We start from the raw sequence: 27,845 nt of genomic DNA, 5'->3' as shown, positions 1-27,845 counted from the left end.
CTGAATAGAGTTGGACAGAATAAGCTTTATATAGGAAATTATCTTGTTCCTTCAGAAAAAACACAATGGGCCAGAGGTCACCTTGACTCAGGCAAAGAATTTTGGAGCTGGCAGTTGTGGGGGAGAGCATTTTATAGAAATGGAGAATTAGCAGAGCCAGGATTAGAACCTAGGTCCAGCATTTTTTACAATGCCATCCTGACATCCTTATTATTATTTTATTATAAACTCATTATCAAGTGTAAGCCATATATCACTCACCATGCTAGGTTCTTGGTGCAGCAGATATGGCTTAGGGAGTTTGTATCTGGCCAGGATAGCACAAACTTTCCAGTTGAAAAATAGGATTTGGAATTAAGATTTGCAAGAGACCTATTCCAAACTGATTGTGATGTGTTGAACTTATTGCCCCAGTTCTCTGTCACTTCATTGTAGATAGATATTCCCCACCCCTTGACTTTGGGCTTGACCATAAGATATACTTTGACAAATTTAATAGGACAGAAAAAAATAATGCACTAGTTCCAAACTGAAGCCTTCAAAGCCACCCCATCAAAGCCAAGCTAGAGCAGAGAAGAGGCATCATTGCTGAGTAGCCAGTGCACAGTCAGAACGAGAAGTGGTTCTCGTTTTTATTTTATTGCTATACAATCCATCACTGGCTATTTGTCCTCGACTAAACCACATCTCAGCATGACCTATGCCATCATGTCAGCTGTTCTAGCTGTCCATTCAGGAGCAATTTGGCTACCCACACATCTGTATCCCTGGACCTTCTGCCCAGTTTCTCTTTGGTCTTATAGAAAGCTGTCTGCCATAGAGTTGTTTGATTCTAGGAGATGCTTAAAAAATGTCTCGATTCCTCAAGACAATGGAGAACACCATCTGCTGAGCCTCAATTTTATCCTTTCCCTAATAAGTCCCAGATTATATAAACCTACATAAAAAAGACGCCACTCCTGAAGTCCTCTTGCCTTCCTCTAGTGACCTACAAACATGAGGATTTTTCCACCTCTTGAACCAATGACAACCAGCCTTGTTTCAGGATCCCAGAGATACTACTACCATGTTTCCCCGAAAATAAGACATCCTCCGAAAATAAGACCTACTTACAGGTTTCCCTTCTGAGTGAAATATAAGGCATCCCCCCGAAAATAAGGGCCCCCCTAGGCTAAACATGAGAGATTTGGTCCACTGATTCTGAAAGAAATGGAGTTACAAGAAATTCACCAGGAAATTTAGGAATTGGGTTGTTATGATGATGTTCCAGAAGATGATGACATGATTGTCATTGAATAAATGAGTAAATTCTTGATACTGTAGGATTCACAGTTTGTCTGGTTTGTGTTGACAACTACCGTACTACCGTACCGTATACAGGTAATAAATTTCCTTTATTTTCATTTAACAATAAATGTGTACCGTATTCTTCTTCATGGAAAAATAAGACATCCCCTGAAAATAAGACCTAGCACATCTTTGGGAGCAAAAATTAATATAAGACACTGTCTTATTTTCGGGGAAACAGGGTACCCTCCTATTTTATTCCCTCTGCTTTGTCCCATAAGAAGAATGGAAATATACCCACCCTCAGGCTAAGTTCCACATTCTCTCCTCCATAGACCAGCATTCCACCATCCACAGACCCGATCTTTCCCAGGAAGAGCCTGTTGGCTGCCAAGATGCCCATGATGGAAGGACTCCTGTGGAACACAAAGCAAGAGTTACTAACCTCTCCATAGTAAATGGGTTAGGAGGGAGATGAGCATTAGGAAACACAGTCATGGTTTGGCCTTTGAAACTCTACCCAGACCTCTTATCCGTAGGGTTTCCTTAAGCCCTCTAGCTGAACTAAGTGTAACTTTCCCTCACCCTCTGTGATGTCATAACCCTTCTCAAGGTATATTAAAAGCACATCTTTTTCATCTGGATATCCCTACTTCATAGCTTAATAAGTGCTTAAAATTGCCCAAATGTTTTCTAAAACATTTGCTTTATTTTGCTTGAAAGCCCTCAGATAGCCCAAAGTGTCTGTGAATCAGCGTTTTTTATTTTTATTCTCTTTCCTTCTTATCTGGAATCAGCGTTTTTTTGTTTGTTTGTTTATTCCCTTTCTTTCATTCCTTCATTCCTTTCACTCTTCTTCCATTACTACCACTTCATTCTTGACTTCCCATGTGCTAACCATGTTTCTGAGACCTTTCAGACTTACTTAATTGGAGCAGTGACATCATGCAGATTAATCCAGGCTTTTGGCAGTGAATCATAACGGCACCATAGTTCCCAGTTAAACCCATCAACTGCCAAAGAATACTTTTCTAATTCAAATGTGTCAAAGAGAATCTTGTCAAACACAGGAGACACAATCACAGTGTGGTCTTCCTGAATCCGGGCCAAGATGGGCTCTGCCCTAGAAGAGTGTGTAACAAACCCAGGTTAGGTGTGTGGGTAAGCAGCAGGAGCCAGCAGATAAAGGTGTACCAAGCACTTTGCCCTGACATTTAGCACTTTCTTCATTTAGACTGAGCTGGATGGTGAAAGGAACGCTCCAGAGTCCAGAAAAGTTCTGCAGCTTTTGGGATAGCTGGGATGCTAGCAGCTGACCCATGTCAAAAGCATATTTGAAATTAGTATCCAAATACTACCCCTGAACTACTTTGAACCAGGACCATCAGTATTCCACCTGAATGTATATTACCTTTGGGCTATGCTGTTTCCAAAATAATAACTCTTTACTATCTGATTCTCCACCTTCTCCAAAGGACAGAGCTCTCTTTATGTCATGTAATTTTGGAGCTGGGAAAAACCTTAGGAAGTACCATAAGGTAATCTCTTCCATTTTATGGATAAGCACATGAATATCAAGTTAGATGACGTGATGTATACAAAGTCCCAAAGTATTTAAAGTCAGGATTGGGTGCAATGTCAATACGCCAAGCCCATTGTTTTTGCTCCAGCACTATCCTTAGCCAACCAAAATCCTCAAGTAAAAGCATCTGTCTTTGTAGCTTCCCTGTGTTTAAAGTCTGATGTAGGCTTTCCCTATTTCCACTCTATCCTGTCTTATATTTAGAATTACAATATGTCCTTTTTCCCCTTTTTTCAGCAGAAGAAACCATCTGGAGCCTTACCACCCAGCGTTCACTTCAATATGAGCATCCAGGATGGCTACTACTTCAGCTGTGGCCACTTCCCTGCCAGTGTTGCGGGCTTGAGCAAGACCTTGTCTCTTGGTATGCCGTACTATTTTCAGTAGTCCTGGATACTTCTGGTTGTAAAGCTTAATATGCTCATCCAAGTTTGCCTTTAGTTCTCCTGCCAACAAAATACACAGCTATAGAAATTCTGAATGTAATGATGAATTTGGTACTGAAATTTATTTCTTTTTAAATATATTTTATTGATTTTTTACAGAGAGGAAGAGAGAGGGATAGAGAGTTAGAAACATCGATGAGAGAAACATCGATCAGCTACCTCTTGCACACCCACCACCGGGGATGTGCCTGCAACCAAGGTACATGCCCTTGACTGGAATCAAACCTGGGACCTTTCAGTCTGCAGACCGATGCTCTACCACTGAGCCAAACCAGCTTCGGCTGGTACTGAAATTTAATACTATTCTATAGCTAGTAGTGATTGAAGTATCTCCAGGTTAGGATGTGTGATTCTACAACGTTGACTGTGGGATAGGGAGAACAAGATGGCGGCCGAACAGATGGACTTGTTCTGACCATGGTCTCAGAACAGATATAAGCAGTGTCTGAGTCGCTCAGGAAATATTGATTGGCAGCTAAGGGTTAGCAGAATTCTAAAGGAAGGAAGGAAGGGTCCGCTGGACAGGATTTCCTGACCAAGCAGCCAGCACTGCGGAGGCAGAGAACTCTCCCAGAGCTACGGGCGCAGAGGGAAGGCTGCACCAACTTAACAGGAAAGGAGGATCTTCTCTGAGGCCTGGAAAACCCACAGCAGAGGAGACAATCGAGCAGCTGTGACGCCCCAATCGGCGCAAATACGTGGATTCAAGGGAGTTCTTCAATCACCCACGGAAAGGTCAGAGTTTGCGGGGAAAGCGTGAGGGTTCTGGGTCCCTGTGGCACAGGCAACAACTGTAGCCGCGGCGCTCCTGAGCGGCCCCCCAGAGCGCAGCCCCACAGCGATTATAGCCACGGAGCACCCAAGCAGCCCCCGCACCGAGTTGAGCCTAAAGAAGGCTGCAGCTGCAGAGAGAATCCTCCCCTGCTAGACCCAGTGCTGGGTTTGGCGTAATCTTCCCAAAAATCAGGAGTTTTTTAAAATGCCAAGGGACACGGGACAAATTGTTAAGAATCGGGACTGTCCCTACAAGGGCAGAACATCTGGACACCTTGGTGCAGACCCACCCTGCACGTAATCCCCTTCACTCCCTTGCTTCTGAGTACTAGGGAAGGACTGCCCAGTTGGACATATCCTGAAGACTGCAGGGGGAAATTGCCTTCCTGGAAAGAGCCAGAAGAGATAGTCTGGCAGCCTACCAGAACAAAACATAGAGCCATAGAGAAAGAAGGCTAGAGCAGCCAAAAAGACTGGGAGTTCAAACCAGAAACACTGCCACCCAGGGGTGGAATTACAAACTGTCTTTTTTTTTTTTTTACTTTTAATTAATCAAAAATAAATGGACACAAATAACTAAGATATAGCCTACTTAAAATTAAGGACTACCTTACAAAACTGAGGTGCAGTGGAAAGCTGGGAACTGCAAGACTGTCTGGTCTGAAAATCAGGCATGCCAAATACAATAACAGAGGAAGTGAATGACCACTAGTGGACATTTTTATGCTAATTTTACTATTCTTTATTTTATTTTCATTTTTTACATCTTTTATTTTGTTTTCATTTTTTACATCTTTTACTTAAGAAACAATTTTTTTCTTTTTTCCTTACTTTATTTTACCTTTTCAATCATTACAGTTTTCAATCTCAATCATCATTATTACTACTGCTATTTTGAATTTTTTGTTTCCTTTTTCTTCTTTTTTTTTTCTCTCCAGTACAATTTTATTTTCTCTTTATTTTACATTGGGATTAGTCTTCATTCTATTTTAATCTCTACTATAGCATTGTTCAACCCTATCTCAACTCGACCTTTACACCATCACTCTCTTACTAACCTTTACCCTTTTTGTCTCCTGTTTATCTTATCCCTTTCCGGCTTTAGTTTTTCCCCTATTCTTTCTGTATACCCCCTGCTAAAACTCTCACCATACTTATAGGCCTAATTTCCAACCCCCTGCTCCAAGTGTATAAATACCACTCTCTTCACTATATTAACTAGTTAAAAAACAAACAAACAAAAAAAAAAAACTGTTCTCTCTATCCTTTTGTCATTGTTTATGTGAATGGTGATTACAGTGAATTTTTATGCTTTTTAGTGAAATTGTTATGCTTATTCTTGTGTTGTTATTGTTGCTTTGTATTTTTTAAAAACCTTTGTTTTTATTTGTTTTTTACTTCTGTATATCATAGCCTTACTTAATAATAGTGGATATTGTAGTTTGTATTAATCTCCAAGTATTGTTGCTGGCATTTGCAGGGATTAGTGGTTGTTGTATGGGAATTTTCTCCATATATATATATATATATATATATATATATATATATATATATATAGTTTGTTTCCCCTTTCTCTCTTAGTCTGCTGCTTCTTCTTCTTCTCTCTCTCTCTCTCTCTCTCTTTCTATCTCTTTATCCTTTTTTTTTTTTTTTTTTTTTTTACCTTTCTTCCTTCTCTCCTATCCCCTAATTTGTCTTTCTCTAGTGGTCACCTTTATTAGAGGTTATTAATATCACAAATACATTCCTGTTAAGTACCTTTTGTGTTGTACCGGGTAGTGTTGTATTTTGTGCCTTTAAATCAATGCAGGAGAAGGAATACCGCATAACCAGACATCCTGAAAAGACAGACCATGGGGAGACAAAGAAATAGCCGGCACATGAAAAAAAAAGCAGGCATCACCAGAAAAGGAAGTAAACGAGTTAGAGGCAAGCAACCTACCAGAGCAAGAATTCAGAGTAATGATCATAGGATGGCGAAAAAGAATGGAAGAGAAATTTGATGATATGAATAAGAAACAAGAGGAAATGAAGAAGAACCAAGAGGAATTGAAGAAGAACCAAGAGGAAATAAAGATGAACCAAGAAGAAATGAAAAACGATATCGCTACTATGAAGAACTCAATAGAAAGCATCAAGAGTAGACTAGAAGAAGCAGAGGACGGCATCAGTGAGCTAGAACAGTGTTTCCCAACCTCTCATGATGAGAATCACCTGGTGGAGTTGTTAAAACACAGATTCCTGAATCCCAACTAAGAAGTGCTAAACTAGAATTTTTGGGAACATATAGGTAAAATTGTATACTTAACTAGTGCTCTAAGACAGATTTTATATACAGAGCACTAAGTTAGGTATGCAATTTTACCTATATGTTCTCAAAAATTCTAGTTTAGCACTTCTTAGTTGGGATTCAGGAATCTGTGTTTTAACAACTCCACCAGGTGATTCTCATAATGAAAGAAGGTTGGAAAACACTGAGCTAGAAGACAAGGTGGAAAAAAATACCCAATTAGAGCAGCTTCTGAAAAAAAAAAATTAAAAAGCAGGAGGAGAGCCTAAGGGAACTTTGGGACAATACAAAACAAAACAATATTAAAATAATAGGGGTTCCAGAAGGAAAGGAAACTGAGGAAGACATGGAAAATGTATTTCAAGAAATAATGACAGAAAACTTTCCTGAGATAGAGAAGAAAAAACCCACACAAATCCAAGATGCTTGCAGAGTCCCAAGCAAAATGAATCCCAGAAGACCAACACCAAGGCACATTATAGTTAAAATGGCAAACACCAACGACAAAGTAAGAATCTAAAAAGCAGCCAGAGAGAGACAGAAAGTTACATATAAAGGAACCCCCATCAGACTAGCAACTGACTTCTCAACAGAAACTCATCAGGCCAGAAGGGAATGGGATAAAATATACAAAGTCATGCAAAGGAAGAATCTGAATCCAAAAATACTGTACCCAGCAAGGCTATCAATCAAAATTGAAGGTGTAATCAGGAGCTTCACAGACAAAAAAAAAAAAGTCTAAAGGAATTTATCTCCACCAAACCAGCAATGCAAGAAATGCTAAAGGGTCTACTGTAAAAATAAAGAAATAGAAAGTGAAGAAGGAACACAGGGGTATAGAATAAAAATGGCATCAAATGAGTACCTATCAATAATATATTTAAATGTAAATGGATTAAATGCTCCAATCAAAAGACATAGGGCAACATATTGGATAAGAAAACAAGACCCATATATCCGTTGTCTACAAAAAACCCACTTCAGAAAAAAAGACGCACACAGACTGAGGGTGAAGGGATGGAAAAAGGTTTTCCAGGTGAATGGAAATGAAAAAAAAGCTGGGGTAGCAATACTTATATCTGACAAATTAGATCTCAGAGTGAAGGACATAACAAGAGATAATGAAGGCCACTTCATAATGCTAAAGGGAGCAATCCAATAAGAAGAAATAACCCTGGTAAATATATGCACCCAATACGGAGCACCCCAATATATAAAAAAAAAAAACTGCTGGAGGACATTAAGGGAGAAATGAATAGCAATACAATCATAGTAGGAGATTTTAATACCCCACTGTCATCCTTCGACAAATCATCTAAACAAAAAATCAGCAAAGAAATATCAATCCTAAATGACTCACTAGACCAGATGGAATTAATCGACATCTTCAGAACATTCCACCCCAAAGCCACAGCATATACATTCTTCTCAAGTGCACATGGGACATTCTCAAAGATAGACCACATTTTGTGACATAGGCAAAGTTTCTTCAAGTTCAAGAAGATAGAAATTATATCAAGCATCTTCTCAGATCATAGTGGCATAAAACTGGAAATTAACTACAATAAAAATAATCCAAAGAAATCAAACACATGGAGACTAAATAGCATGTTATTAAACAAGGACTGGGTTACCAGAGAAATCAAGGAAGAAATTAAAAACATCCTGGAAACAAATGACAATGTAAACACAACAATCCAAAATCTATGGGACACAGCAAAAGCAGTTTTGAGAGGGAAGTTCATATCCCTACAAGCCCATTGAAAAAAAAAAAGAAAAAAAAAAAAAAACCAAGAAAAAATGGTAACAAATTATCTAACTCTACAAATCAAAGAGTTAGAAAAACAGCAACAAGAAAATCCCAGTTTAAGCGGAAGGATGAAAATAACAAAAATCAGAGCGGAGATAAATGACATAGAGACCAAAGAAACAATACATAAGATCAACAAAACCAAGAGCTGGTTCTTTGAAAGGATAAACAAGATAGATGAACCTCTAGCCAGGCTAACTAAGAAACAAAGAGAGAGGACTCAAATAAACAAAATCAGAAACAAAAGAGGTGAAATAACAACAGACCCCGCCAAAATACAAAGAATTGTTACAAAATACTATGAACAACTCTATTCCAACAAACTGAACAACCTGGAGGAAATGGACATATTCCTAGAAAAATACAAACTTCCAAAATTCAATCAGGAGGAATCTAAAAATCTCAATAGACCAGTGACTTGGGAAGAAATTGAAACAGTCATCAAAAAGCTTCCAGCAAACAAAAGCCCAGGGCCAGATAGCTTCACAGGAGAGTTTTACCAAACATTTAAGGAAGAACTGAAACCTATCCTCCTCAGACTATACCAAAAAATTCAAGAGGAAGGAACACTTCCAAACTCCTTCTATGAATCCAGCATCACCCTAATACCAAAACCAGATAAAGAAAACTCAATGAAAGAGAATTACAGGCCAATATCCCTCATGAACATAGATGCCAAAATCCTCAACAAAATTCTAGCAAATCGGCTCCAGCAGAACATCACAAAGATCATACACCATGACCAAGTAGGATTTATTCCAGGAATGCAAGGATGGTACAATATCTGCAAATCAATAAACATGATACATCACATAAACAAAATGAAAAATAAAAATCATATAGTCATATCAATTGATGCAGAAAAAGCATTTGGTAAAAATCCAACACCCTTTCTTGATAAAAACTCTCAACTAGGTGGGAGTACAAGGATCATACCTCAACATAATAAAAGCTATATATGAAAAACTCACAGCCAACATCATACTCAATGGACAAAAACTAAAACCATTCCCTCTAAGAACAGGAACAAGATAGGAAAGCCCACTATCGCCACTCCTGTTTGACATAGTACTGGAAGTACTAGCCATTGCAATTAGACAAGAAGAGAAAATAAAATGCATCCAAATTGGAAAAGAAGAAGTAAAGTTATCCTTATTTGCAGATGACATGATATTATACATAAAAAAAACAAAAGACTCCATTAAAAAACTAATTGACTTAATAAATGAATTTGGCAATGTAGCAGGATACAAAATTAATGCCAAGAAATCCATGGCATTTCTATACACCAACAGTGAAATTACAGAAACAGAGACTAAAAAAGCAATTCCATTTACCATCGCACCAAAAAAATTAAGATATCTAGGAATAAATTTAACTAAGGAAATAAAGAACCTATTTGCAGAAAACTACACGACACTGAAAAAAGAGATAGAGGAAGATGTAAACAGATGGAAGAACATACCATGTTCATAGATTGGTAGAATCAACATCATCAAAATGTCCATACTTCCTAAAGCAATCTATAGGTTCAATGCACTCCCCATTAAAATACCAACGGCATATTTCACTGACCTAGAAAGAACTCTCCAAAAGTTCATTTGGAACAATAAAAGACCCCGAATAGCCACAGCAATCCTGAGAAAGAAGAGTAAAGTAGGAGGGAATCTCAATACCAGACTTCAATCTGTATTACAAAGCCACTGTTCTCAAAACAGCCTGGTATAAGAACAGACATATAAATCAATGGAATCGAATCGAGGACCCAGATATCAACCCAAATCACAATGCTCAATTAATATTTGACAAAGCAGGCATGAATATACAATGGAGTCAAGACAGTCTCTTCAATAAATTGTGTTAGGAAAATTGGACAGATACATGCAAAAGAATGAAACTAGATCACCAACTTATGACATTCACCAAAATAAACTCAAAATGGATACAGGACTTAAACATCAGACGGGAAACCATAAAAATACTAGAAGCATCCACAGGCAGCAAAATCTCAGACATGCCAAAAGAACTTCTTCACTGATACTGCCCCTAGGGCAATGGAAGCCAAAGAGAAAATAAACAAATGGGACTACATCAAAATAAATAGCTTTTTTACAGCAAAAGAAACCATCAACAAAACAACAAGAAAGCCCACTGTGTGCGAGAACATATTTGCAAATAATACCACTGATAAAGGTTTAATCTCCAACATCTACAGACAGCTTATACAACTAAATAAAAGGAAGATGAATGATCCAATTAAAAAATGGGCAATGGACCTAAATAGAATAGTCTCAAAAGAAAACAGAAGGAAGGCCAAAAGGCACATGAAAACATGCTCAAAGTCACTAATTATCAGAGAGATGCAAATCAAAACAACAATGCGGTACCATCTCACACCTGTCAGAATGGCCAAAATCAACAAATCAACAAATGACAAGTGTTGGCGAGGTTGCGGAGAAAAAGGAACCCTCGTGCACTGCTGGTGGGAATGCAGACTGGTGCAACCACTGTGGAGAAGAGTGTGGAGTTTCCTCAAAAAACTGAAAATGGAACTCCCATTTGACCCAGTAATCCCACTCCTAGGAATATATCCCAAGAAACTAGAAACACCAATCAGAAAGGATATATGCACCCCTATGTTCATAGCAGCACAATCTACAACAGCTAGAATTTGGAAACAGCCTAGGTGCCCGTCAGCAGATGATTGGATCCAAAAACTATGGTACATCTACACAATGGAATACTATGCTGCCATAAAAAAGAAGGAATTCTCATCATTTGCAGCAACCTGGATGGAATTGGAGAGCATCATGCTGAGTGAAATAAGCCAATCAATGAAAGAGAAACACCACATGACCTCACTCATTTATGGATAATAAAGAACATTATAAACTGATGAACCAAAAGATATATATAGAGACAGTAAAGCAACAAGCAGGCTATCAAATTACAGCAGGTAGGGTAGGGAGATCTGAGGGAGATAATAGATCAACCGAAGGACTTGTATACATGCATATAAGTACAACCAATGGACACAAAACTCTGGGGAGGGAGGGTATGTATGGGAGGGGGAGGGAAATGTTAAAATATGTATACAGATAATAATTTAATTAAAAAAATAAAATGGAAGTGGTATCGAGAAAATAAAAATAAAAATAAAAAAATAAAATTTAAAAAAAATAACTAAATTTAAAAAAAATGTTGACTGTGTCCCCTGCACCTTCCTCTCTATTCCATCCTCAGACTTAATAGCACCACTCTAATCTCTTTTCCCTCAAAGTTAAACTACCTTAGAAACTGCTTACTATGTGCCAGACACTGTTATACAAGGTTTATATACACTGAATTTTTTTTAACAAGAATGAGTAAGACAACCCTAGCTAGCTTGCCTCAATGGATAGAGCATTGGCCTGAGAACTGAAGGGACCCAGGTTCAATTCTGGTCAAAGGCACGTACCTAGGTTGCAGGCTCTTGACTCTGCAGGAGACATTCAAACAATGTGTTTCTCTCTCACAGCAGTGTTTCTCTCTGACTCTCCCTCTCCATCCCTCCCACTCTCTCTAAAACTCAATGGAAAAAATATCCTTGGGTGAGGATTAAAAATAAATAAATAAATAAATAAATAAATAAATAGTATGTTTAGAGAAAAAAAAAAGAATGAGTAGGACGGACCTGATCTAACTAAGATAGAAATGTTGGTGGTCAGACATTGCAGAGATAGCTCACAACATCTCCACAACTAAACACTCAAAATTTTTCTAAAGAATATATTTTTGATTTTTCAAAAGCAACTGAAATTGTTTTGTCTTGTGTTAGCTATTCCTATTTGGCCTACTCAAGTGCCAACTGGGACAGAATGCCCAACTAATCCCTTTTCTAACTTCCAGCTAATGAGTATATCCCCAAAATTATGCAAACAAGGTTCACTATTCCAAGATTGCTGATAGTTTTCTTTCTCTCTTTCTTCTCTTTTTTATAAAGTTTGTCTGTGCATTTGTTCTTTGGGTGAGCCTACTAGTTGACTTTCTCATATGTATAAAGATAACTTACATACAAATCACTAAGCAATGTTTAAGATATCTAACCAAATGACTCCCTGATAATATTAATTCATTTAATTCTCAAAAAATTCTATGAGGAAGGCACTTCAGAAAAAAAATGAGGCACAGAGAGGGTAAGAAACTTGTTTAAATCACACATCAAGTAAGTGGCATACCTGAGTGTGAGCCCGTGTTGTATTTAACCACCACGCCATGCTGCCTCAAGAACTACGTAAGTACTCGTTGGATTTATCAAGATTTCCCTCTATCTCCTCTTCCCTATTCACACCCCACAATGACCAAGAGATTAGATCATTTCTGGTTCCTTTCTCAGGAGAAGATTATATTTGTGAGTCCTGGAGTTGTCAGGAACTGGAATCAATACCTACGTGACTATGGTTCTAAAATCATACTCATTTTAGAACTTTCCCTATTGCACAGGATGATGAATCAGTAATTCAAAGTGTTAAAGAGAGCCAATGGACCTGAAGGCTGTTTGCTCCTATTGAAAAGAATAAAAGGTTGAAATTCCCTACATTCACTCTGTCATTAATTTTAGAAAGTAATCAGAAGGGGTGGACTTTTTTTTTTCTTTCTGCTTTTGTTGCCACCATGGCATCTGTGGAAAAGCTTGTGGTGAAGCAGGACAAAAACAAACAAAGAAGCAGGCTGTGTAATTCATCTTTGTCTTCACGCATCCTATGGAACATGGAATCATGACTTCTGCCATTTTTGAACAATTTCTTCAAGAAAGAAAAAGTGAATAGAAAAGCTGTGACTCTCAGTAAAGGGTTGTAACTATTAAAAAGAGCAAGAGCAAGATTGCCGTAGTTTATTTTTTAAAACAAACAAACATGTATTTATTGATCTCAGAGAGTCAGGGAGAGGGAGAGAGAGATAGAAACATCAATGATGAGAGAGAATCAGAGATCGGTTGCCTCCAGCACACCCAACACCAGGATCAAGCCTGCAATTTGGGCATGTGCCCTTGTCCAGAATTGAACCTCGGACCCTTGAGTCCACAGGCCGATGCTCTAACCACTGAGCAAAACCAGCTAGAGCCTGAGGTTGTTTTTTTAAAGAGATATTTGAAATATCTCACAAAAAATATTTGGAGAATTATCTATGAGATTGGTTGCATGTGGCAAAGAGAGTTAAGAATTACATTAGTTCCAGATAAACCAGGATGAAAAGGAGAAAGATGAGAATCAAAATTCATTTATCTGGCATATTTTGCACAAGTTCTTGAATTAACCTTTGGAACCAAAATAGTGGGGGGAAGGAATAAAAGAAGGGGTTGCTAGAGACTCTGGATATCTAGACTATAATTTGGGCTCCCTCACTAATTCTGTCACTTCCCATTGGGGAATTCTATTTCCAAAACTTAAAGAAGGCTGGATAAACATATCAGTACCCTTCCAATTCCAAAGTCCTATGAGCTGTAGATTTCTAGGCACCCTTTCAGAAATAATACCTATAGTCCAACATAAGAATTAAAGACCCTTCAATGGATCTTCTAAAGGAAACCTGTGTTTCCTTCTCAGTCGTGCTCTTCCATTGATAGCCCCCTTACCTCAACCCTCAAAAGATTATTTATTTCAAGCTGGTCAGCTCAGGGTGCTTCTGGCTTCTGTATCTTTGCTCACATCTTTTTTCCCTCGCCCTCTCCGCTCCCTATGTAACTCAACCAGAGCCGTTCAGACTTCCTTTGTTTTATTTGCCTTTTCAAATCCTACCAAGCTTTCAAGTCCCAACCCAAGGCCCTTTCCTCCAGGATGCCTCCCAATTACTTCTCTGGGATTTCTCACATTCACTGATAGCTCACTCAGTTTGACACACTACTTTTCATATATCAAGTTGTCTTTTCATAGGTTTGTCTTGCCTTATCAATTAAAATGGGAACTTCTTGAAATCATTGACATTCTCTTCCATGCAGAATGCCTGGCACATGATAGAAACTTAATAAATAGTTGTTGATTATGGAATTTGCCTAAAACTGGGGAGAAAATAAAGGGCTTTACCTATGTTAATATAATTTCTGGAAAACTTAGATTAGCTTCATTGACTTGAAACACTTGACATGATGCAAATTAATATTTACATCTAGGGAAATAAAGGAAAGGGGACACTCCTCTAATACCAGGCTATGGCATTTCAATACTACAAATGGTACTGAGATAAACAAGGAGTACAACACTGGCTAACGTTTATTGGGAGCAAGCCCTGTTCTGAGGACATTACAAATGTTATTTAATCCCCAGAAAGGTCCTATCAGAAGGTCAGTGTTATTTCCCCTGAGTTATAGATGAGGAAATGGGGAATAATGCAGCTGAGTAACTGACCCTCCCAGTCACATGAGTAAGTTTATCTTGTGTCATGCATGGTAGAGACTTCCAATTATTTTTCTCAGTGTAGCACAAAAAACATTTTTGAGTTCTGTTCAGTGTAGGCCCAATCTAACTGATGTTTCCATGGTTAATGAGAGAGAAATTGATTCCTGTCCCAGTGACAACAAAGAAAGTCTAACAATTCCCTCTTCTGTGCCCATCCAAAAAAATTATCTCTATGGAAAACATAAATGAACTCTCAACTCAAGTGAGAGGGATGCATTATATGATGGGGGCACAATGGGACAATCAAGGACTGTGTTATGTGCCTACCCTATGTTTGTAATTTTGTATCTTTAATTTCATTGGTCCACATGAAAAAATCTTGAATTATTTCTTATTTCTCCTCATGGAATTATTTCTTATCTCTCCTCATTTTTTTTTTCATAGAAAAAGATACCTTCAAAGACCCTTTACCATAACCCCTGCATTTGCCCCATGAAGAAGCTGAGTACCATAGAGGTAAGATGGCTTAACTTACTTCAGGTCTTCTCAGAGAGCCAGGGAGTGGAGCCAGGTCTTCTCAGGTGTCCAGAACAGAGGTCTTTCTAATTATACTACTATTTCTTGCTTGAAATAGTAGTATATTAGGTATGTAAGTTGATATTGACCTCCATTTCCAGAAATGAATGAAGTCAGCCATTCTCTTTTCTTTTCTTTTCTTTCTTTCTTTCTTTTTTTTTTTTTTTTTTTTTTCAGGTGGAATTTTGCTTGGGAATTGTACTGCCTCATTTTTTGTGCAGTTATATTGGAAGGACAAGAAAGGAAGGTATTTAAAACATGAAAAGGATACCTAGCTGGTTTGGCTCAGTGGATAGATTGTCGGCCTGCGGACTGAAGGGTCCCGAGTTCAATTCCGGTCAAGGGCACAAGCCGAGGTTGTGGCCTTGATCCCCAGTAGGGGGTGTGCAGGAGGCAGCTTATCAATGATTCTTGCTTATCATTGATATTTTTCTCTTGCTCTCTCCCACTTCCTCTCTGAAATCAATAAAAACATATATATTAAAAAAATAACATTAAAAGGAGTATTTTTAGTGTCTGGAAATAAAAAAACGAAGGTTTCAAAGGTCATTTGTCTCTTTTCTTCTGGTGAAACAGCCCTTAATTTGAAGCTGAAATAACCTGTCTGGTACTTAAAGATCCTCAGAGAGGGAGAACTATTCCTTTCATGGGCTGCCACTTTACAGTCCTTACTATTTGAAATTTCTTCCTAATTGTTAGCCCAAATCTCTGGTTTTGTGATGTAATTCTAGTTTGTTTGTTTTTTTATTAAGTGCCCCAAATTCATAAAACTAAGAGCTAACACTTGCTGAGAGGTTACTATGTGCTAAATGCTGTTCATAATCCATGTATTATATCAATAAAAACAGTGGCTAGAGCTAGGGCTCCAAGATGCTAAAGTTTATGGTCAAATCTCAATTCCATCATTTATCAGCTGTGTTGGCCAAGTTTATGCCTTAGTTTTTTGTATTCGTGAACTAAGCAAAGAAGGGGCTCTTTCCTCACAGGATTTATAATGGTTAAAATAGTTAACATATGTAAGGTGCTTAGAACAGTATTAGTACCATTATTATCTCATTTAATTCTCGTTACAGTCTATGAAATAGTTATCCTCATCAACATCCATGTTTGCAGATAAAAAAATAGCAAGTACAACTTAAGTTGCTCAAGGTCATAGAGCTTATAAAGGAGGAACCTGGATTCTGAAACCCCAGAAACCCCATGTCTACCCACTATCTCCCAGTTCTCCATGTGTCCTCCTTGCAGGGGGGCGGGAGTTAGACCAGGGTGGGGAGGGAACATTGCCACTATAAAGAGTCTCAGCATTCAAATCTCATCTTTTCTCTGGGCTTAACTACCTGAAAGATTTTTTTTCCCCCATAAGGAAGGACTTAAATTCAACCTTGGTGTCTGAGACCCACCTTTGGACCCCAGCTCACTCCTTCAGGCCTCTCTCATGGAGCATGGACAGGGCACAGGTGGCTTTGGAGTCATACAATCCTGAGTCTGGCCCAGCTCCACCACTGACTGGCCACGCAATTTGGGCACACTATGTGTTTGCTGTGTCTTCGTTTCCTCATCTGTGTGATTGAGATGATGATCCTCTGTCTTGACTTTGTGAAGATTAATGTGCCCATTGCAAACTGGGATCAATAAATGAACCCTTTCTTCTTCCTATATGAGGAGGCCAAAATGTCCTAAACTCTAAGCTAAAACCCCTTTCCAGCCTACCACAGCTGATAAATGGTCATTTTACTACTATTTCTTGATCAAGTAGCTCACCATTTGAGCTAAAATCGTCCACCAAGATGATCTCCTTTAACAAGTGAGAGGGGGTCCGGTTGATGATACTGGTGATGGCCCGTTGAATAATGGACAGAGCTTCATTCATGAATATGAGAATGACACTGAGGGATGGGAGTTGTGAAGAATACGTCTTCTGAAGACACCTACGAGAGACCATTTATAATATAATAACCAGTTTACTTTTTTAAGTTAGTTAACCATTACTACCCAATTGATATCACTCCACTACATATAATCTTATATAATAAAACCCTAATACGCAAATCAACCGAACGGTGGAACAACCAGTTGCTATGATGTGCACTGATCACCAGGGGCCAGATGCTGAACACAGGAACTGCCCCTTAGTGGTCAGTACACTCCCACAGGGGGAGCACCACTCACCCAGAAGCCTGGCTGATGGCTGGTGAGAGCAGGGGCAGTGGAAGGAGCCTCTCCCACCTCCAAGGCAGTGCTAAGGACATTTTGGGGGATGTCCGACTACTGGCTTAGCCCCACTCCCCACCAGCAGGTGGACATCCCGGACTATGAGAGGTCACAGGCTAGGCTGAGAGACCCCCTCTCCTCCAGTGAACAAATGTCGTGTACCAGAGGCCTCTAATGTTATTACATCAATCAACTCACCCAAGAAATCTCTCTCTTGCTTATCATAGTAGCCAGAAGATTTTATATTTGTTTTTCACAAATTCTCCTGTTCTGAGGATAAAATTTATTATTGTTATTATTACTCTTCAGGAGAAATTTCCACTTGAACATTCAACATGCCCCCAAAGAAATTCTTATTTCTCCTCCATCCCTAAATTAGCTTACTTGCCAGAGGACTTCTAACTTTGTCACTACCCTTTCCCTATGTTCTCAGACCTTCAGTCATTTTTTACACAGCCCACTACAACACCACTATGGAGAGATAGCAAACTGTCCAAAGAATTGTGCTTGACACATTTTTTAAATGTTACAGTTTAAATTTATTAAATTCTTACCATATGTGAGGCACTGGCTTATTCTTCTCTTAACATTTTTAAAAAATATATTTTATTGATTTTTTTACAGAGATGAAGGGAGAGGGATAGAAAGCTAGAACCATCAATGAAAGAGATTCATTGACCAGCTGTCTCCTGCACATCCCCCACCAGGGATGTGGCCACAACCAATATACATGCCCTTGACTGGAATCAAACCTGGGACCTTTCAGTCCACAGAATGACCCTCTATCCACTGAGCCAAACCGGTTTCAGCTCTCTTAACATTTTTATTGAGATATATATTACATGCAATAAAATGCACCCATTTAAAAGTTTACAATTCAGTGTTTTTTATAATATTCATTCTAGAACATTTTCATCACACTATAAAGAACCCCATACCCTAGCCTGTTTGGCTCAGTGGAGAGAGCATCGGCCTAAGGACCAAAGGATCCTGGGTTGAATTCCACTCAAGGGCACATATGTTGGTTGCAGGCTCCTCCCTGGCTCAGGCCCTCTCTCTTCCACTCTCTCTAAAAATCAATGGAAAAATATCCTTGGATGAGGATTAACAAAACAAAACAAAATATTGTAGAAACTCCATACCCATTATCAGTCATTCTTTATTTCTCCCCAAACCATTCTACTCCCACTGAGCTCAGTCATAAGCAACCACTGATTAGTGGATTTATTTTGTATTTCTGTAGAATTGCCTATTCTGGACTTTTCATATAAATGGAAATCTATATCATAAAAGGCCTGTGGTCATGACACTGTAAGGGCAGAATTGCCAAACAACAGGTCACTAAGAGGTGCATGGAGCACCTCTCAGGGGCCAGAACTCTCAGCTCCTTCAGCGGAGCTGGCGTGGTGGAGTGGGGCGTGCGGCTTGTGCAGGGTGGGTTTAGGGGTCCGCTGGAGTGGCAGGTCTAAGTCTCACATGATTTTGTGTGCTGGGCCTCAGGTATACAATATGTGGTCTTCTGTGACTGGCTTCTTTTGCTTGGCATAATATTTTCAAGGTTCATCAATTTTACAGCACAGACCAGTGCTTCATTCTTTTTTATTGTCAAATAGTGTTCTATTGCATATATATACCATATGTATCCATTCACCAATTATTGGAAATTTAGGATTTTTCCTCTTTTTGATGATTAATACCACTGTGAACAAATTTTTGTGTTGGCATGTTTTTATTTCACTTACATACACACCTGAGAGTACAGGTGTAAATCATATGATAACTCTATGTTTAACATATGGATGCTGAGAAGAAAGATTCACTTGGTGTGAATCCAAGAAGAAATTTACCTGCTGAGAAGAACTGCCTGCCTCTGGTCAACTAAGGGCCAAAATTTTGCAACTAAGAGCCTAGTGGCCATTTGCTGGTTGGGGCTTGTTACATACTCTGAACAGCTAGGAAGAACCTCTGACTGAACTCTGGGATTCGGGACTGTGCCCCACTTGTTTACACCATCTGAGTCAACCACTGCAGGGAAGGAAACTCTGGCTTCATCTATCCAACAACAGACAGATCGACCCAATCAGAACTGCACAATTTGGATACCTCATTTACATACAATGGACCTCATTAAGAACTGAGGGTGGGTGTGAAGTGGGGGGGGGACTATTGCCAAAGATGCTTCCCCTTCATCTTTTTTTTTTTTTTTTAGGTTTTTATTTATTTTTTTCTATTTTCTTTTTTCCCTTCATTTTTTAAATTAAGGTATTATATGTGTACATACCTTACCAATCCCCACCCCACCCCCACTCCCATACCTGCCCTCCCTTCCCAGAGTTTTTGTCCATAGGTTATTCTTATAAGCATGCATACAAGTCCTTTGGTTGATCTCTTATCTCCCCCATATCTTTCTCCCCTCCCCGCTGTAATTTGACAGTCTGCTTGTTGCTTTACTGTCTCTATATATATCTTTTGGTTCATCAGTTTATAATATTCCTTATTATCCATAAATGAGTGAGATCATGTGGTGTTTTTCTTTCATTGACTGGTTTATTTCACTCAGCATAATGTTCTCCAATTCCATCCAGGTCACTGCAAATGGTAAGAATTCCTTCTTTTTTATGGCAGCATAGTATTCCAATGCAATTTAGATTGTTACCTAAATGTGTCTGCTGGGCTGCAGCTCCTTTTTGTTCAAATAAATGTCTTCTATTCTCTGTTAAAGTTTAAAATGAATTTTGTTTTACAATTTGATGAGCTGCCCTCCTGTTTTCCAAAGTGGCTGCACCATTTTACATTACTATCAGTAATAAATGAGGGTTCAAATTTCTCCACCTCTTGAACAACATTTGTCATCTTCTGTTATTTTGATGATGGGCATCCAAAAAGTTGTGAAGTATTAGCTCACTGGTTTTGATTTCCATTTTCCTTATAACTAATGATTTTGAGCATTTTTTCATTGCTTCTTGGTCATTTGCATGTTTTTTGGATCAATGTCTAAGTCCTTTGTTTATTTTAAATTTTGTTATTTGTCGTTTTGTTATTGAGTTATAGAAGTTATTTATGTATTCTAGGTTCAAGTACCTTATTGGATATATGGTTTGCAAATATTTCTCCCACTTTGTGAGTTTTTTCACTTACTTGATTATATTATTTGTAGAAAACAAATTCATAAGAACAAAGATGCTTGTAATCTTACTTAGGAATTTACAAGGGTTTGGGAGCTCTGTGTCGGGAACCAGGCAGAGAGCGATTTAGTATATTTTCTCTTATCTCACAAGAATATTATCATGAGGGTCAAATGCAATGTGGTTAAATTGCTCAGAATAAAAAAAGAAAGTGCTCAATGCTATTATTACTAATTTGGAAGTTCTTTCTCTTGTTATAATTATGACTTAAACAATGACCCATTCACTGAGCCAGGAACAATGAGAGGAAAAAGTTTTAAAATTAGCCACAGGGATGTAAAGTATAGCTATAGGGAATCCTATGTAATAAAAGGCTAACCACTTTAATGGTGTAATGACCAGAATAACCAATTGACCAGTCGCTCTGAGGTGCATTGACCACCTTTCGATCCCTCCCCCAGTCCGCAGGCTCCGATCACTCGATGGCCAACAGGGAACCAGGAGGAACTGGGCTGGGTGGCAGCAGGGTGGGATTGGGGACTGGTGAGCAGGCGAAGGCAGACCTCTTGGTCCCTCCCCCTGGCCCACAGCCTCCAATCAATCCTCAGTTTCTTCCGAAAGGAAAGGAATGTGGCACCTCCACTGCTCAGCCTCTCAGGATGTGGACTTACTGTTCTAAGAGGCTCTGGAGTGGGGACTTCAATGACTTTAGCACCTGCAGCCCTCAGCCTTCACTGCTGGTAGGTGGACAGAGAACATCAGCTGTAAAGAACAAACACCCTCCTCAGGAATAATCAATCCACCACTTCCCTACTCCACAGCTGCTTCAGAGTCTGCAAGAAACTGCATGCTCCTCCCTGTGGGATAGGTGGAGCCAGAGCCTGAGCTGAGTGGTTCTGTGATGGGGGTGGGGTTGAGCCAGGTGTCTGAGCCAGTGCAGGGATAGAGGGAGCGAAGGTGGGGAAGGAGTAAGGGGGCAGCCTTGGTTCCCTGCACCTCCTCCCACAGGCATAGCCCCTCCTGGTTGAGTTTCCCACATCATTGGTAGGGTTTTGGCCAGTGATGCCAGCTGTAAAATGATTCACAAGGGAGAGAAGAGACAGGTGCAGAGAGAGGGCATTTATATTACTTCTTTAAAGGGAGCAAAGGGCCAGGTGCCCTATGATGGCACAAGGCACCTAAGGCAGAGTGGGTTGTTCTTTAATTACTGGATGGCGAATGAAGAACAGGGGTGAGTGGTGGCAGTGGAGCTGGACTGGGGACTGGCGAACGGGGGAAGATGGCCCTGATCACAATCTAGGCCTAGAAACCCTACTGAACACAATTTCATGCACTGGGCCTCTAGTATAGTCAATAACCTATAATAATATAGTGTAATATGCTAGTTAGGCCGGACATCTTTCCAGACGAAGCTGGGGCTGTGAGGGAAGCCTGGGGTCTGGGTGCCTGCCAGTGGCCAGAGCAAAGCCTGGGTCTCAGGTGCCAGAGGGAAGCTGATGCCAGCATGTGGGGGAAGGAAGGCCTACTTTTGCACGAATTTCCTGCATTAGGCCTCTAGTATTGTAAAAACTATTAATGACATCACATGGGTACTAGACATGAGGGGAATCTCTTTGTAAGGTGTATAAATGTCTAACCTCTTTTTTGTATACCTGAAACTATTATAATACTGCATAATTGAGAAATAAAAAGATATTTTTTAAAAAAAAGAAATTGGTACTTTTATATTTAGCCATGTTGAGTCTAAAATGCCTGGGTCACACTATGAAATTCCTCAGCAGGTCATTGCATCTGTGGTCCTGAAACTGCAGCTGGACAATATGGGTTGGCCATGTGTGAATTTGGGGGTCATCACCATGGAAGTGATGGTTGATTCATCAGATTTGGATAAAATCACTCAAGATACATACAGATAAGAGCCTTGAGCTAACACCTGACAATCTTCAATATTTAAAGCTGAGGCAGAGGAGCCTGAGAAGTGAACTTTAAATGATTTCAAGCTCAGCCCTGGTTGATATGGCTCAGTTGGTTGAGCATCATCCTATGCAATGAAGAATTTCAGGTAAAATTCCTGGTTAAGGCATATATCTGGGTTGCAGATTCAATTCCCAGTCAGGGTGCTTACAGGAGGCAACTGATGATGTTTCTCTCTCTCTCTCCTTCTCTTTTCCTCTTTCTAAAATTGATTAAAATTTTTAAAAATAAAAATAAATTATTTCAAGCTCAAAGGCAGTTCTTAATGCCTTATACAGAGTGGTTATATAATAAATATGTATTTCATTGAGAGTAGAATTGATAATTATGTTACACTGAAAACTGATTAAAATTCTGCTCAGCTTCTCTTACTGCTAATCCACATAATCCAATCAGCTACCTTTACATTTTATTTCCTCCACCCAGTCTCTCAGACAGCAGTTTGAATATTTTCTTGGCTATATTCTAAATGCACTTCTCTTACTAGTACATATACCCACATTCTCTTCCCCACCTTATATGAAGAAAGGCAGGAAATGTGGCTCCTACAGTTCCAGAAAGAATGATCTCTCCTTCCTTCTTGTTTCCCAGCACCTGACCCAGAATATGTAGACCAGATGTGTCCAATAAAATTTTCTGCAGGAATGGAAATGTTTTTTATCTGTTCTATTATGATTGCCATGTGACTATTGGTTATAGTGTGGCTATGTAACCAAAGAACTAAAATTCAATTTCATTCTATTTTAGTTCATTTAAATTTAATTAGTCACATGTGACTTTTGTCTACTATATTGGATAGTATGCTGAAAAATATTTATTTCTTGGATGACAGCTAGAAATACTGATTGTTAGCAACTCCTTCCAATATAGAACTACAGTCTCCCCTTACTTCTAGCAACAAGAGGGCACAATGGCAGAAACAGATAAGTAAGTTCTAGGAATTAGAGTTATAAAGATAAACTTTATGATGCATATTACAACTTTGCTTGCAAACAATGTTATACACATGCAGACTGTAAGGAACTACACAACAGATTACACTGGGGTTTCCCCAGGCCAGTTATGCCAGCAGCAAGGCCCACTTCCTGATTGTGCAACCTTTGAGTTCACTTGGCCTCATACTTTGCTATCACCATCTTGAAATTCTTAATAATTTTTTAACAAAGGGCCCCACGTTTTATTTTCACTGGGTCCTGCAAATTTTGTACTTAGTCCTGGCCACAACATTTTGGTGGAAGGCCTATTAGAAATTAACTTTCAAAGCTATGCCTTTTCATGTGTTTATTTCTTGGTATTTAATAACTATATAAACTCAATAAAGTGACTGATTGATCATCCATTTCTGGACAATACTCTCCTGAGTAGCTTTTTTCTGGTCTCTAAAAGGTAAAGAGAGGGCATGCAAGGACTGGCATGTTTTTGGTGTCAGACAGCTATCCAGAAAGCTGTGGAACTCAATAACTACAATCAGTTTGCTACCTAACTTAGCAGGGAACTATTCTTATATAATCAAACTAGAGGCCCAATGCACAAAATTCATGCAAGGGACTCTGCCCTCTAAGCCCTGGCTTTGTCCAGAAGGTCATCCGGAAGGACGTTAGAAGGATATCCAGTCTAATTAGTATATTATACTTTTATTATTATAGAATAGAGGCCTGCTGCACAAAATTCCTACATTCTGGAGGGTTCCTCAGCCTGGCTTGTGCCCTCACACAGTCTGGGACCCCTTGCTCCTTACCACCTGCCTGCTTGCTGCTCCTTACTGCTGCTATGGAGGCAGGAGAGGCTCCCATCACCACCACTGTGCTCACTAGCCAAGAGCCCAACTTCTGGCTGAATGCACTGACCACCAGGGGTGAGCTCCTGCATTGAGTATCTGACCCCTGATGGTCAATGTGCATTATAGCAACCGGTTGTTCCACCGTTTGGTTGATTTGCATATTAGGGTCTTATTATATAGGATAATTCAAGATTCTATGTCATAGCTAGGATTCTCTAAATCACTTCTCCCTCAAAGAAAGTTAATGGAATGGCCTTCCTATAGTTCTCTAAACATAATGGTTTTCAGAATGTTTTATCTCTGAAATCCATATATGTCTAAAACATATATGTGGGTGTTTTTTTTTTTAATGTACATCAAAGAAGAAGAATACTCATTTGGTTTATAAGTATCAGATGTGTCTCAGATGTTAATTAAATATATAAAGATAAGTTATTCATACATATTTTTATCTACAATAATACTTTCTAACAAGCAGTTTCATGAGTTAGTCCCTAATGCAATTAAGTATAAATGCTCCAAAATTAAATAAGTACAAGTAAGTTTAAATAATCAACTGATCCCATCCCTAAAGACCTAAATTATGTAACTGATACAGAAGAAAGTATATTATATCTTACTGGACTCCTAATACACAAGTGGCAAATACTGGCACACATACACCCAATCTCTCCTTGCATGATGGCAGGCAACTCTAACAGATCATGGCACTCATGCCTTTGACTATGGTCTCAAAATCTACCCACAATAGTATACCAGGGAGTCACTACCAGTCAATTGGTGCTGGCATCAAAGATGAGACTGCAGAATACATATTTCATAACTTCTAAAAGAAATATTTATACTCAAAAACTTCTAGGCATATCCAAGAAGCTCAATGAACCACAAGTACAATAATGGTAGAGGTATGCACCCAAATGTATATCTCATAGTCCAAATGCTGAAAAGCCAAAGATAAAAAGAAAATCTTGAAAGAAACAATAAAATACCAAGAAACAAGAAAAAACACTTACAAGGAATCTCCAATAATATTAACAGTTGGCATCTCACCAGACACAATTGAGCCAGAAGACAGTGAGATGACATATTTTAATAGTTGAAAGGAAAAAAAATCAACCAAGCATATTTTATCTTATATCTTTCAAATAGGAAGATGAAATGAAGATATGGGCAGATAAACACTGAATTTGTTGGTATCAGACTCACCTTACAACAAATATAAGTTCTTTAGGCTAAAAGCAAGTAATCTCAGATAGTAATCCAAATAAACACACACACACACACACACACACACACACACACACACAAATAAATAAATAAAAAAATACCAGTAAAGTGGGGCATGCAAGATGTAGCTGATTAATGATTCTTTCTAATCATTAATGTGTTTATCTCTCTCCCTCTACCTTTCTCTCTGAAATCAATAAAAATATTTTTTAAAAGACCTGAAAACCTAAAGCATTGTTAAAAGAAATTTTAAAATAACTAAACAAAGATTTCCCATGTTCATAGACTTGGGTGGGGCAGCAACTGGATGGAGGGGAACAATCTATACAAATAATAAAGGAATATGCAAATTGTCTGAGATGCCATATAACAACCAATCAGGATGGGGGCAGGGCTGCACCGGAGAGCTCTCAGCACACCTGCCTTAGGGGTATGAAGAGTGCAGAGAGGAAGGGAGAGCAGATAGGCAGTTAGGGGTATCAGGCAAGGAGGGGAGAGCAGATAGGTAGTTAGGGTGATCAGGCCAGAGGGGAGAGCAGTTAGGGGCATCAGGCAGGCAAGCAGGTGAGTGGTTAGGAGCCAGTGGTTCTGGATTATGAAAGGAATCCTGGATTGAAGAGGGTGCGGGTGGACTGAGGGCTCCCCCCCCCCCCCCCGCCGTGCATAAATTTCATGCACTGGGCCTCTAGTGAGGTGATAAAGGGGGACATCTATAATACTCTCAACAATAAAGATTTTTTTAAATAAAGAAATAATTTTTTTAAAAAAACACACACACAGAATAGAGAGTCCAGAAATAAACCCATGCCTATATGGTAAATTAATATTTAACAAAGAAGGCAAAATATAAAATGAGGTAAAGACAATCTTTTCAATAAATGGTGCTGGAAAAATGGAATAAATACAAGGGAGAAAATGAAACTAAACCGCCATCTTGTATCATATACAAGAATAAGCTCAAGATGGATTAAAGACAAATGTAAGACTTGAAATCACAAAAATCCTAGAAGAAAACATAGGCTGTAAAATCTCTGATATTTCTCAGAACAAATTTTTTTCTGACATATCTCCTCAGGCCATGGGGAAAAAAAAAGTAAACAAATGGGATAATATCAAACTAAACTTTTTTTGCACAGCAAGGAAACCATCAACAAAACAAAAAGACAACCTACTGAATGGGAGAACATATTCACCAATGATATATCTGTTAAGAGGTTAATATCCAAAACTTATGAAGAACTCATTCAACTCAACACAACAAAAAACAAACAATCCAATTTAAAAATGGGCAAAGGACCTGGATAGATGCTTCTCCAAAGAGAACACACAAATGGCCAATAGTCATATGAATAGATGTTCAGTGTTATTAATCATCAGAGAAATGAAAATTAAAACCATAATGAAGAATGAATTTTTTTAACCACTTTGCTGAATATCTGAAACTGGTGCAGAATGGTATTCAATGTATACCATAGTTGAAAAAAAATTATAAACAAATAATTAAACAAACTACAATGAGATATCACCTAACACCTGTCAGAATGGCTGACATCAATAAATCAAATAAACAAGTGTTGGCGAGGATGTGGAGAAAAGGGACCCCTCCTTCGCTGTTCGTGGGAATACAAATTGGTACAGCACTATGGAAGACAATATGGAGGGTTCTCAAAAATGTTAAAAATGGAATGTCTTATGACCCAGTGATTCCACTTCTGTGTATATATCCAAAGAAATTTAAAACACCTATTTGAAAGAATATATACACTCCTATGTTCATTGTAGTGTTACTTAGAATAGCCAAGATATGGAAGCAACCCAACTGCCCAATAAGAGACAAATGAATAAAAAAAGGTGGTATCCAAATATATAAAAACCCATGGTGTGTAACATCCAAAACAACCAAAGGCTTGACCAACTGGAAGTCAGTGCTGGGTTGCCATGGAGACCCAGCACTGACTGCTGAGAGGGGTGCGGATCAAGTCCAAAGAGAGGCCTGGAGAGAAAAAAGTAGGATCTGATCTGTTGCCTCTGTGGCAGCTATTGATCAGCACTTGCCTCTCTCTCTCACTTCGGACTAGGCCAGAAGCCACACTTCTCTTTCTCTCAGACCTCTGCTGGGGCTGCTGATCAGCCCTGCCTCTCTAATCAGGCCCTTTGATAGGCCCAGAGACAGTGATTGGCATAGATACCAACCAATCAGAACCAAATCTGGTAAACTACAAGGAGCCAATAGCTGCCTAGGAGGCAGAGCTTTTGACTCTAACTGGCATAGAAACCAATCAACTAGAATCAAATCTGGGTGAAGTGTGAGGAGCCAATGGGTGCCTAGAAGGTGGAGCTTTTGATGCTGACTGACATAAAAAACCCACTAATCAGAACCTAATCTGAG

General features: G+C 39.0%; 1 protein-coding gene across 1 annotated transcript in view; it reads right to left on the bottom strand.

The window, feature by feature from the left end:
- GALNT8 (polypeptide N-acetylgalactosaminyltransferase 8) overlaps positions 1-27,845 on the bottom strand; it is a gene marked incomplete at both ends in the record, with an annotated part of 55,459 nt that overhangs the window by 10,769 nt on the left and 16,845 nt on the right. Inside the window, 5 exons of the mRNA XM_084878243.1 lie at positions 262-326; positions 1,585-1,703; positions 2,213-2,410; positions 3,132-3,315; positions 16,901-17,067. Of these exons, the coding sequence (XP_084734369.1) occupies positions 262-326; positions 1,585-1,703; positions 2,213-2,410; positions 3,132-3,315; positions 16,901-17,067 (733 nt within the window). The remainder of the gene's footprint in view (positions 1-261; positions 327-1,584; positions 1,704-2,212; positions 2,411-3,131; positions 3,316-16,900; positions 17,068-27,845) is intronic.

The sequence above is a fragment of the Pipistrellus hanaki genome, assembly GCF_964339955.1.
Source record: "Pipistrellus hanaki genome assembly, chromosome: 3".
NCBI classification, from domain to species: Eukaryota; Metazoa; Chordata; class Mammalia; order Chiroptera; family Vespertilionidae; genus Pipistrellus; species Pipistrellus hanaki.
This window is presented reverse-complemented; position numbering and strand designations above follow the sequence as displayed.